The 13,520-nt window shown below is 33.7% G+C and overlaps 1 protein-coding gene across 5 annotated transcripts in view; it reads right to left on the bottom strand.

Moving 5' to 3' along the window:
- The window catches only part of LOC121426154 (dipeptidyl aminopeptidase-like protein 6), a 47,070-nt gene that overhangs the window by 11,821 nt on the left and 21,729 nt on the right, over nucleotides 1–13,520 (bottom strand). For 3 of the 5 annotated variants that reach the window (XM_041622355.1, XM_041622364.1, XM_041622339.1), the window contains 5 exons: nucleotides 12,167–12,281; nucleotides 7,452–7,544; nucleotides 6,694–6,788; nucleotides 5,748–5,875; nucleotides 4,940–5,030 (listed from right to left, as the gene is read on the bottom strand). In XM_041622355.1, the coding sequence (XP_041478289.1) occupies nucleotides 4,940–5,030; nucleotides 5,748–5,875; nucleotides 6,694–6,788; nucleotides 7,452–7,544; nucleotides 12,167–12,281 (522 nt within the window). Of the gene's footprint in view, nucleotides 1–4,939; nucleotides 5,031–5,747; nucleotides 5,876–6,693; nucleotides 6,789–7,451; nucleotides 7,545–9,725; nucleotides 9,954–12,166; nucleotides 12,282–13,520 lie in introns of those variants that run through there. The other 2 variants (XM_041622348.1, XM_041622372.1) reach the window with 2 other exon arrangements.

The raw sequence follows: 13,520 nt of genomic DNA, 5'->3' as shown, positions 1-13,520 counted from the left end.
TTGGATTAGTTCTTGAATTCAGACCCTTTTTGAACAGATCTTCTGTTTGTCCTCGCATCTTAATGCACCAAATATCTGAATGAAGATGCTAACCAAGCCGAAGGGTGACGGTGGAGGGGGTTGAATGTTGGTGTGTGTGTACATATTTTGGTCTTGGGGTTAAGGTGTGCAAGACACATTTTTTGCATGTGTTGGAAATTGTGTTGCCATGGTAACAGTTTATTATTGCAAAAATAAGGTAAAAATCTTGCAGTTAGAACCACTTCCTCTGTTTTTAACCGATTCTCATGAAATTTGGCACACACATTGGTCTTGAGGTGAAGATGTCTAAGACACACTTTTGTATGTCTTTCAAAAATCTTGTTGCCATGGAAACAACATATTATCTGGTGAAAATTGGGGAAAAAATCTTACAATTCAAACTGTTTCATCAGTTATCAATCAATTTTCATGAAATTTGGCACACACATTGGTATTGAAGTAAAGATGTACAAGGCACTTTTTGTGTGTGTTTCCAAAATTGTGTTGCCATGGGAACAACATATAATATGGCAAAATTTAGGTAAAAACCTTGGAATTTGAACTACTTCATCAGTTTTTTTTTAACCAATTCTCATGAAATGATTATGGCTCACACATTGGCCTTGAGGTAAAGATGTGCAAGAACCTTTTGTCAGAGAGTGCATTGCCTTGGTAACCACATTTAGCCAGAAATATGGGGAAAACTCGTTGTGGATCAGTCTACTTCTCAGTTTTCAGCCTGTGCTCATAAAAGTTGACACAAATATTAATTTTGGGTAAAGATTCATATTCAGTATTAAAAGGGAATCAAGCCTTGGTCATAATGTTGTGTGCATGGAAAAGGAGAAAAATAAGAATGGTGAAAGTTTTAAAGAAATCGGACAAGCAATATATAGTTATGGCTGCTTTAAAATTAAGCTCAATAAGGCTACTAGTATGTAGAATTCAAATTGGCAACTGGGTAAGTAAATTATGACAAGGGGTGGGGCCGCAAGGACAACTTTCCCATAAGACTAGTAGTTTTCAGGATTTTTGGTTTTCTCCTAAATCCCTATTCCATTGGGGCCGTAATATAAACCCGTAGTATGTTTTATGTCCTCATGAAAGAAAGATATAATTTGAAGTAAAACTTTTGAAATTTTTTTTTAGCTAATTAATTATTCCAGTACATGGAAGAGTGGTCCTTGCCTTCTTAAATCACTGTGACATCACATGCATATGCGGTCAATTTGAAGTCTTCATGGGTGTAGTGATTACCAATGTTTATAACTTTAATATGTTCACAACTTTGTTATGGTTTGTCCGATATTGTTCAAACTTTGACCTATAAACTTGTCTGATTTTTCATTTTCCTCTAAAAACAAGTGTTTATTTGGGTTTGATTCCCCTTTATAACGTCATATAATAGCGCAGGGTATTAATCACCTTCAATAATATTTATAGGCTTTTTTTTTGGGGGGCAGAGGTCCTTAAAAACTGACAACATAAAATATAGAAGGTTAAAGGCCATGACCATGAGGAACTTAAACACTTAAAAAACACCCCTTACATTTTTTTTGGGGGGGGTTAGAAAATTGCCACATGGAGATTTAAATGAAATTATAACGACTAGGAACTTAACCCCCCCCAAAAAAAAAAAGAGGGAAATCCTTTACACTTCTGCATGTTAATTTAAAGCCTTAACCATTCTGCTTTGAAAAAAAAAGTTTCCAGTGTCCAATTAATCAATGTTTTATTTGAAGCATGAAGCAGGGCTGTCACAGAAATATACTGAAAAAAAAATAAATGAAAGAAAATATAAGGCTAAAATCTACTGTGCACATAGGTATATTTTGGATATGGTATGTTACTGAGTCATGGATTTGCAAGTGAATTTCTAAAACAAGTGCAGATATTTTTGTATATATTTATATTTCTATAATAATTAGTTGCATGATTAAAGGTGCACTTTAAAATATGTCAGAAAAAATATTCTTAGAGAGAGAGACAGGAAACAGAAGGAGATGGCATGGTGAGGCTCAATATCAAGAGTGATGTGAAAGTTAAAAAGAAAGAGTAGGAACAAAATATGAATATGAATAAAAGACTGAGTAGGAGAATATAAATAAACAATGGTTAATTGGGTACTGTAAACAATTTTTTATCAAATCAGAATGCATTAAGCTTCAAATGAATGGTTTGAAGTGCAAAGGACTCTTCGTACCTTTGAAGGGGGGGGGGCATTTTCTGCTAAAAGTATTATCAGCCCCCTATTTTTTTCGGGGGGGGGGGTAAGTTCCTAGTAATAATCCTTTAACTGTAATTTTAATGAGGTCATTTTCTAAAGACCCCCCCAAAAAAAAAGAGAGTAATGTCTAGCTTTAAAAATGCATTGACCCCTGAGGGACAAAGGTGTAGACTGGTTTGAGCATGGGGAAGTAGAACTAAAAGTGGTATGGGGAGGGGTGCACATCTTGTGGAGGTGGAACTAAGGTTTGGAAAATCAGCTGTTGAAAGTAGAATGGGTACAAATGTTGTTTTGCTTGCTAGTGTTGGAACTCCTCTGCTTCAGCAGAAGGTTTCATATTCACCCAGTGTACCTCCAGCCTATATGCCCTTAAGGGGATGCGTTTTTTAAGAGTGTTTATCATTTTTATGTTTCTAATGGCCACTGCCTTTAACCTTCTTTGATGTCAGATTTAAAGGACTAATCCTGCCCCTTCCCCTCAAACCCAGAAATATTAATGAAGGTGATTAATACCCCCACATTTTAATGCAGAGAAGACATTTAGAATTTAATATGAATCTTTACCCTATGATGAATATTTCTTCCAATTTTTATGAGCACTGACTAAAAACAGGGGAAGAAGTTTGATCCACAAGTTTTCCTACATTTCTGGCTATCATATGTGGCTACCCTGGTAATGCACTCTCTGACAAATGCAAAAAAAGGTTCTTGCACATCTTTACCCCAAGGCCAATGTGTGAGCCAAATTTGGTTCAAAACTGATGAAGTTTTTTTTTTAACCTAAATTTTGCCATATGATATTTTGTTACCATGACAACACAGTTTCTGAAACACACACAAAAAGTGCCTAGTACATCTTTACTTCAATACCAATGTGTGTGCCAAATTTCATTAGAATTGATTGAAAACTGATGAAGCAGTTTGAATTGTAAGATTTTTTCCCAATTTTCACCAGATAATATGTTGTTACCATGGCAACAAGATTTCTGAAAGACACACAAAAGTGTGTCTTAGACATCTTCACCTCAAGACCAATGTGTGTGCCAAATTTCATGAGAATCGGTTAAAAACAGAGGAAGTGGTTCTAACTGCAAGATTTTTACCTTATTTTTGCAATAATACACTGTTACCATGGCAACACAATTTCCAACACATGCAAAAAATGTGTCTTGCACACCTTTACCCCAAGACCAAAATATGTACACACACACCAACATTCAACCCCCTCCACCGTCACCCTTCAGCTTGGTTAGCATCTTCATTCAGATATTTGGTGTATTGAGATGCGAGGACAAACAGAAGATCTGTTCAAAAAGGGTCTGAATTCAAGAACTAAGCCAATGCAAAATAATGCACTGCTATTGAGTTTTGCACTAGCGCTAGTCTATATATCAGACAAATCTGAACTCATAAATTCTGACATTTTCACCCATTTTTTCACTGTTCCTGCAGCCAGATTTTTTGGAGCATACCCCATTCTTAATTCTCATACATAAACAAAGGTCTGGAGAAAAAATCACGCTTTTGTCCACCGTGTCCACATAATTCCGCTAACTGACCAGACTAGTGCGCCTCACAGGCGACTGACTGGAATACTCCCCAGGGAGTGGAGGATGTGCACACATTGTGTGCGGGAATGACTGATTGAATCCGAGGACTGGGGTAATAATATATCTGTAAAGCGCTAAGACACGTCGTTCCGATGGATTAAGCGCGATATAAAAGCGGATTATTATAATTATTAAAAGAAACAAAAACCCAAGAAGAGAAGCAATCTTATTGGAAAGAGTAAAATGAGAGGAACAATTTTTAAAAAGTTTCATCAAAGTCGGTTATGAAATAAGCAAGTTATGGATGATTAAAAAGTCTTGTTGTACTTACTATGTGGATCCTCAAATGGCAAAAGTGCTTCAAAATAGCTGATTTTGTGGACAACTCTCCATTTGTTTTGTACACATATTTTCAGATTTTCCCCTTTATTTTACATACTTCACATTATCTCCTCCTGACCTTGACATATATGGTGTGGATTATATTTTCCCATGACATATGTTGTGCTCAGAAGGAGGTAAGATGCAATTTGAAAGATAATGAGGAAAATCTGAAAATTTGTGTACAAAACAGATGGAGAGGTGTCCACAAAATCAGCCATTTTGAAGCACGTTTGCCAATTTGAGGATGCCCATAAAAAGTACAAAAAGAGTTTTCAAACTCCCATAACTTGCTTATTTCATAACCGATTTTGATGAAACTTTTTTTAAATTGTTCCTCTCATTTTACTCTTTCCAATAAGATTACTTCTCTTCTTGGGTTTTGGTTTCCTTTAAACAACGTACCTCTTCAAATTTGAGAACACTGAATAAGGATTAAGATTCCTTTAAGGCACAACATAGTCCGAGCTGCGTCTCTTTGCAAACATCTTGCTTGGGGTCTTTTCCTTTCATTCAAGCATAGACTCTAAACAATAAGGTATGTGAGAGGTGACACGATATTTGCTCCTCCGACAATTGCTCCGGGATTTATTTCGTCTAAGATATGGCGTTAGGGTTGTAATATGGTTTTATTTTAGGTTTAGGGTTAGGCTTAGGATAGGGTATAGTGTTCAATCATTCCATTTAAATAGCATTGATCTTATATCACAACAACATCTGCATCTCTAAGCTGTTTGCAGATAATGTATAAATCGCTTACCAAGCCTGCACTGTTCGGAACCCAAGATGCATATCGAAGAGGAACTGGTCCATCTGTCACACTCGGTGGTGTTAATGTCTTGATCACAGATCTAAATGAAAGAAATATATATAATCATAGAGTTACAAAGATACAGATTATAAACAAAGGTAAGTTCTAGGTCCCCCCCAAAACATTGGTCTTTGAATTGATTGCAAATTTGCAATTAAATGAAGGCGTGCTTCTTGCACAGTAAAGTATGATGAAAAAGACCTTCCAATCAATTACTTCTTTAAATAGACCCTTTGGTACATTCAAGGAAGAACTCATTATCTTATTCATGATGGGTAGGGTACTAGGGGTGGTAGAGGAATGTATGTTATAATAATAGTAATATATTTTTGTTTTTGTTTATAAAGCACTTTAATACAGTATGAAAGGTTAGAAGATGCCTTCTTCAGTTAAGTTCAATTCATTCATTTAAATCCTAAAATCATAAAGATATATTTGATGATGAAATTGGAGATCAAATAAAGTGAAAAGAGCTTCTTAAACATAATCCCCTAGAATAGAACAAAAAATAGAAAAGTGGGCTGGAAGGATAAATCTCAAAGAAGAGTGGTCAAGTTAATAATGGGATTAATCTTAAAAGCATCCTTATTGGGCTAGAATATTGAAATCAAGCACATGGAGGTTGGTGTCGAGTCAGACATTCTGTTAAGGATCTAATAATGATGCTCATGAGAAAATGATCACTGAGGCTACCCCAAGGCATATTAACTCTCTCTTAGATTGGAGAAGAATTGAAGATAGAATGCTACCCACTCACTTCTTTTCGACATCATATATCTTGTAGACTGCTTCAAAGCTATTACGGAAGATCTGTTGTTCATCTGATGAGAGCAGGATGTATTGTTTATCTGGATGAACCCATATCCTTATGATTCCTTCTTCATCCTGTAATCGAAGAGAATTCAGTAAAAAATAATGATCCTGCACAAGACTAGTAGAAGCGTGATATATGTTTCAACCTCAATTTTCTTTATAAGTAATTATTCTAATTGAGATTTAAAACAAACGCCCACTGTGACTGTCTTTTATGTTACCAAGTTAACAGTTCTTTTCAGAGCTAACATACAAGAAAGAATAACAAACAGCCCTTTTCAGGACTACATACCTGTTGTCTACCTTAAAAACTTCCATTACTGTTACCATTTTGGTTTGTGATTCTAGCTTCAGAAAATAATGTGAATGCACTTATTGACTAAACCCCAAAGTCAGAGCTTTTACTGCTAAGAGGGGGAGGGGGGGGATATAAACTGGGCATATTCTGAACATGACAGTGATGCCCTTTAAAACTTTGAAACATGAATGTAATTTGAATTCATTTTATATCAAACTTTGACAATGAAAATTCCATGTTATATATAACACATTAAAAAGCATACAGATAAAAATGGGTCATATTCACTGAACTGTCCTGAGCTTGAGGTAGAGAGATTGCTAAATTGCAAATTATCTTTATTTTGCTTTACAATAAGAGGACCAAATTTCATTAACATCCTTTATAAAAATGCACCTCCCAGAGTAATTACACTAATAAAATGGCAATTTAATTCAGGACACGCCTACGGATAATATACACACAATGCAAATCAAATTAGGTCAGTGGTTGCGTAGGCAGATATTGGCCTGAAAAACAACATTTATTACTTGCTCAAGGCATTTCCTATTTTAATCATAACTACATTTCCACACCAGCAGCAGGTCCTTACCATCGTCCTATTGCTAATGAGCAGTGTTGTTTCATTGGCGGCAACATCGACAGCCACAATATTGTTGGTGGAATTCCGTAGTACATATTCATCCTCTGACAAGGTAAAAACAGGACATGGATGACAAAAAACAACATGAGAGAGGATATACACCAAGATGAACTACATCACCATCATAGTCTCTATGAAACATGAAGATCATGATCTATAATTCATTGATTGATATGCTAATATAAGGCACCTCAAAAGCTTGTCGGCTTCTCATCACATATGTTTGTGCTAGGTTATCATTAATGTATCAACCCCATCAACTTAAAAATCATTAATTCATACTTTGAGGGAAACAACAGATTGAGATCAAAGACCAATTAACATGTTATCTATGCCCATTCATCAATGTGCATGCAGGCAAACCTTGCTTCAGTTTGACAAATAATTCATACTAAGGAAGTCTAAACTTCAATCCTATCAGGACTCAATGAAACAATTGGTAGGCCTACATTGATACATCAAAAATTCAGTAATATATCTAGAAAAGGACATTTTCGCACCATAAATTATGGCTAATAAAGGCAGCTTTCATGAAATAATGAATTGTTGTTTAAAAAGAAGAGTTTTTCTAAATAGTTGCACAAGGAAATTTGTACAGCTTCTAGCATATATCAACTGAAATGGACAGCCATATTTTTCATTTTTTCTTTATAGTTTGGTGTTAATTGTATGATCTTTCTACCTTTTTCAATACTTTTTATACTAACCTGTCAACCACACAGCATCATAATACGTTGGTTGGTACTGGGGGTCGAATATATCCTCAAATGTGTACTTTGAATATATTCTGAGGTCTGTACCTGAGAGAATAATTGAAATGATGAATATTAGAAGTGTCTCTAGTATAAGTCAAGCTTCTGAGATACAATTATTGATCTTTTCTTTCAATCCCATTCTTTTTTTTCACAGGATCCAAATACTCCACGGCAACTGTAAGAACATGTTTGATTATCTAATTATAATTCTTGTGAATTTACTTGGGATCGCCAAATGTATTAGAGAACTTTACTTAATTCACTTCCTGAAAAAAAAATGGCATGGCACACTAAATTATAAATGTACAGTATATTATGAGCTATATGTGAAAAACAAATTTTCTTAGATATTTTCAATTGGACTAATAAATTCAAATTTGAATTGATATTTATGTTACAAATGTCAAATATGTCAAATGCAGATCTACAAATCAATACTGAACATATCTATACATGTACCAAAACTAAAATGTAAAGGACAGTAAAATGACTATCAATAAAAATAAATACACACAATATTAAAACTTGAATCGTATCTAGGTGCAAGAAAATAAACATTGTGAATAAAAATCACAGCAAATAGATATTGACTTGTAAATAGTGAAAACAAATAAATGAAAATCTAATTATAAAAAAGAGATTTCATTAAACAGAAGTACTATTTCATAGAAATATTCATACTAGTGATAAGAGATGAAATGAAAAGGAAGGATACAGAATTACAAGAAGAAAACCCACATCAAACTTCTCTCACACATGGACAAAAATTGTAGAAAATGTGCAAACTATGTTGTTGTTGCTGGGGTTTTTTGCTCACGTTTTTATTTCTAGTTTACATTACAACTCTATGCTTGATAATAGTACAGTCATGGTTCTATATAACATTTATGGTACTTATATTGTTATTTCAAATAATTATTATATGAATAAAATACCAACATATTGCTATCCTTGACATTGTGTCAGTTAGGTGACATGGAATAATGGAAGTCAGTACCATTGCCTAACCTTAACACTTTCAGCGTCTGCAGTCCCTAACAACCTATCCACGATTACATGAAATGAAATTCATTATCAAATACACTCTAGTTTGATCCATTATATGACATACAAATATAGTCCCTGCAATGGGCTCCAGATTGGGAAAGTAATTTGGGGAGCGTATCGACGGGAAATTAATCAATTTTGTTGCATGACCAAACCTGAATCTATTTGCATAATTGATTGGCATAAGCCTAGGCGATTCTTAACAGCCAGTGCACTTATATGATCAATTTTAACCAGGAGAGTATATATGCTACATAAGTGGACAGTATGGACCAATTGTTTATTTCAAGTATAGCCAAGCAAAGTACAGATCTATGTGGATAGTCTCCATGTAAAACCAAATGGGAAAGCAATTGACTTTTCATGGAATCTGTATTTTGTTGCATTGCAAAACAGCTTTGAAACTCAAGTTTTTAGTGAAATGATTGGATGAATAATGATACTGAGAAATTCATTAGAATTAAAAAAAAAAGTAAAAGTGAGTGAAAAAGGAAGGAAAATGGAAAGAGAGAGAAAGAACACCTGAACCTGAAAATGTTATCCATGCTAGATTGAGGTTAGGAAATATCATTATACTATTAATCATTTCTTCTAGCATGGATATCAATCTTCTGTTTTTAAAGATTTACAGTACATATTCTCAGGAAAAAAGGATGTTTCAGGAGTGCAGTAAAGCCAAGGCTATAGATAATTGAGCTGAATTTACTCATGTTTCATATAGAGAACATTGGCACGATGTATATTTTATGTGCAGACAAATCAAAACAAATGTATAATTCAACACGAGCAGTCATATTCTTGTATTTCCAAGACTTTCAAGTGCTGGCTAGCTGGTATAAATAACAACCCAGAGAGTCCTTCTTTTCTATGTGTTCCTATCATGTGGCTTTGAATATGTGAGGAGGACATTTATGCAATACTGTGGAACAACACATTCTGAAATAACATAATATATGATCTAAATGTGCTTTAAAAAGTTTGCAATAGAAGGAAACTTATTTCAAGTTAGAAATTAGTCGGTGCTTGAAGTTAATGTTGGGACACAAGCAACAACAACAACAACAGAAACATGTTTCAAGCTTATGATGGTAGCATGCAACAAACTTAGAATGACAGATACAAATTGCCAAATTAGATACAACATGGATATCATTAATCCTGGTGGCTTGTTATACTTACTCGTCAGGGTAGTAGATGCAGGCAAATAGTTATGAATCATCATAATTATCATGGGAGCATGAGGGAGCCAATTGATGAGAGAGAGAGAACATGAAGAACAAATATATAGAACATCAACATGATATTTGCAAGTATAATGAATACATTGTCAGTCCCATGACAGTTTATATTCTATCCCTTTGTGACATTGCTGCTATTTATTGCAAACAAACAAGCACATTATTATAACAAGGTTGTTAGGAACATGCATTTTTTTCCCTGGTAAAAATGCCTGAAATGATAACCTTACATTTTTTAAATAAACAAACATATACTTATATTTTCTTTAAAAGCTTTGGGGCAGTAGGCTGAACATAAAACACACATTAAAGCACAGTTGGAATGGAAATGTTCTAGATCTAGTATGGAAAGATATTCTATGAAATTATTTCTACTCTAATGGGTTAATGTGAATGGATGCAATAATTTACTTTTTCAGTATCCAGGCAATTTAGCAAATAAAAATGCTTTAAAACATTTTGTAGATTTTAATAAGCATCAAACTTTCTATTGTTTTGTTAATACTTGTATAGGTATAACATGTAATAAAATTATTCAGTCTCTGGACAAGGCTTTTTTTTCATGAAGCTTATTATCAATACATAAATGCTGAATATCTCTTGAACAAATGTTTTCCAGTTGATTTAGTAAAATGACTTCAAGAGCTTCTAATTCATTCATCTGAAATTGTTAAAGGAAACATTGCATAAATATGATAACAATAACATCAATGCCAAAGAACTGAAAATCAAGAAAAAATATTCTGTACAGAAATATCACCAAACTGCTAAATATGCAAAGATTTTTATCAAGCATAATTTCTTCTAAGTTTAGCAATCAAGTCCACTGATGATATCTATGCTAGACATGGATAAGTGATAAGCGGTGTCTTTTGATAAAATATCAAAACCTCCCAACAGGAATGCTGGATGTCATGAAGAAGCACAGCTCTATAACACAAATCAAGTTTTCATGAAAATTGGGTCATTACCATCACACTATTGGTCAAATGATCTGTCTTTTGGCAAAAAATCAACCTCAATGTTTAGAGCAAAAAGACACCCCAAAAAAATCCAGTACCACTTGCCCATATACTACCTGCTGGTGCGCAATGGGAAGATCATACATACAGAATTTCTTCTAAGATTAGCACAAATTGAAATAAACTATTTTTAAAGAGAGATCTTCATTAATTTATGCTGGTGAATGTTATGTTATTGTTATCATTATTTACTGTGCTTTTGAAAACATCAAAAAATATGTTTCTCAACAAGGGGCAACACATTAATCTTTACAAAGAACCTATCAATATTATGAAAGTCATAATTCAAAAAATGCAAGACTCCAAATTGGCAGTCAGAACTAACCAAGCTCACTACATATACATGTATATATACCTATTTTTATGCAGAAGTAAAGAATCATCCATTGATAAACCTACAGAATATTGCGACAGACCTTTTAAATGTACAAATTCATCAGCAAGATTAAGCGGCAGATACTCAATTCTATTGTGCTTGGGATGGAATATATTTCATTTATGATGTAATATCTATTCAATCTTGCCCTTTTGAAATATCAAGATTAATTTCCCCCAGGAATGAGAGTATGCCATTTTTAATATATATATTTTTTCATATGATTTATTAATTAATAAATCTGGTGAGAAAATATCATGCCCCTTTTGATTTCATATGCAGACATTGTGGAGGAAGGGTTTTAGTTTCATGAATTAAATCCTGTAATTGAATCCTAGAGAAGTGTTCAAAATGATCATTGCAGGTGAAGTTTCTTATTTGATTTTTTTTTTGGTGATAATTTCAACCCAGCAGAAAGCATGATTTCCATGAAGATTAGTTTCACTATGGATTGAAGTACAGTCAACCATGCGTTTGGTGACCAATTTTCTTGGAAAAACACCTGTCTGCATGTTGTGGTCTAATATTAGAGAGAGAGAGAGAAATGTGTACAACTGCTGCAAAATAAAAAACTCAAAGGAAAGATAGAAAAGTTTCCTTTACATACAGGTATCTTTTATGAACAGGTTCTTGAAGTTTCCTGAACTCAGTAAAAACAATGTTTAAAACTTTATGTAATACATTTTACTACATGAACTTTATTGTAGTTGTTAAACAGTTAAAACAACCAAGTCTGATTTACTGATAATTATATATAAACAATAAAATTTGCTGTTTAAGATTTCAATCACTTCTTTACACTGTAAAGTTCATTTAGTAAGCAACATGAAATAAAAATTAAAACAGCATTTTCACTGTGTAATGCTAATGATCATTCTGGACAGGTGATCTGTGTTCACCATATTGCTAATGGCAGGTTGACTGTACAATACATAAAATGAAATGGTCTTTGTATGCAGGGTTAGCTGGATGGAGGTGTCTTACCCGGGCTTGCAATGATGATGGCGACTACGATCAAGGCGCAGATGAGGAGAATGACCAGGAGGGATATGATGATACCTCGCCAGTTGCGCTTTTCAGCTGTCCCTCCCACCAATTCCTGATCAAATTAAATCAAAAGAAAGAAGGAAATAAGTAAACTGCAGTCATGGATCAAATTCAGCAAGACGAATCTATAGGATGCCTGAATACAGTAACTCATTTATTCTTTGTTATGAAAATTTTATGATATTGGCCAAACTGACCACTGCTCCCAATTTTAATATGCATTATTGCTTTTTTAAACCAATATTGAAGAAAATATCTGTCGTTTTAAGACGAATGGAATCCATCTAGGTTACATGTTTCAGTCTAAAAATGCTGTATTTAAAAATAAAAATTAATATTGTACTATATAAATTCTCTGATGATGCATGCATAATGATATCCTTTTTGAAAAGTACAATCTGTAGACAAAGTTTATATTATGATTTGCAAAGTTATTTTTCCTCTTTACATTGCATGAGAATATTAAGGATTAAACTACACATAGGATCATAGACCACATAAATTCCTAAAATTTAAGAGAAACAAATAGCCTGTAATGTTAAACTAAGGTAAACTAGATGGCAACCATTCAGAAATCAACAACAAACATCAACCAAAAAACTGTCAACACCCACAGCATTTATAATTTACAAACTGTGTACACAAACACAAAATGACAATAATTGAATCAGAAAAAAAAATATTTTCATGCATGATGGGACAAAGTTAAAGAGTTACAAACGCTGAATACAACGACAGACAAACAAATTAACTACAAGACAAATATTTGAGTTCTACTGAATGGCAATTTTCAAAAATATTTCACACTTTCTGATGGCAAGTACTTACTTACTAAATTTCAGCTTACAATGGTCTAACATTCTTCAAAGAATATACTATTAATTCATATATAACAATTTTCTCACTCACATGCCACCGAATAATACTTTTTTATGAATTCACTCAAGGAAAAAAATTGGTTCCTGATATCACGCTCGCTGATTTCTATGAAGTGTTTTCACTCTGAATAATTTGCTTCAGGTTTATGAAAAAGAATGCATCAAGAATCCCCCCCACACACACACAGCACACATACATCTTGCACCCCTAAAATCATTCAAATTCTATTAGAGAGCCTCCTCCGATCACAAAGCAGATACCGGGTATTATTTTCCAATTACAAGACTATGGACAAGATTTCCATCCCTTGTTTACAATCATATTTTATTGATTTTTAAAACGGACCAGGAACTGAAGTGTGTGAAAATATCTATGGCTGGAATCTCAACTGTCGGAGCATCGCAGCATCTGC

Source organism: Lytechinus variegatus, chromosome 1, assembly GCF_018143015.1.
Source record: "Lytechinus variegatus isolate NC3 chromosome 1, Lvar_3.0, whole genome shotgun sequence".
NCBI lineage: Eukaryota > Metazoa > Echinodermata > Echinoidea > Temnopleuroida > Toxopneustidae > Lytechinus > Lytechinus variegatus.
This window is presented reverse-complemented; position numbering and strand designations above follow the sequence as displayed.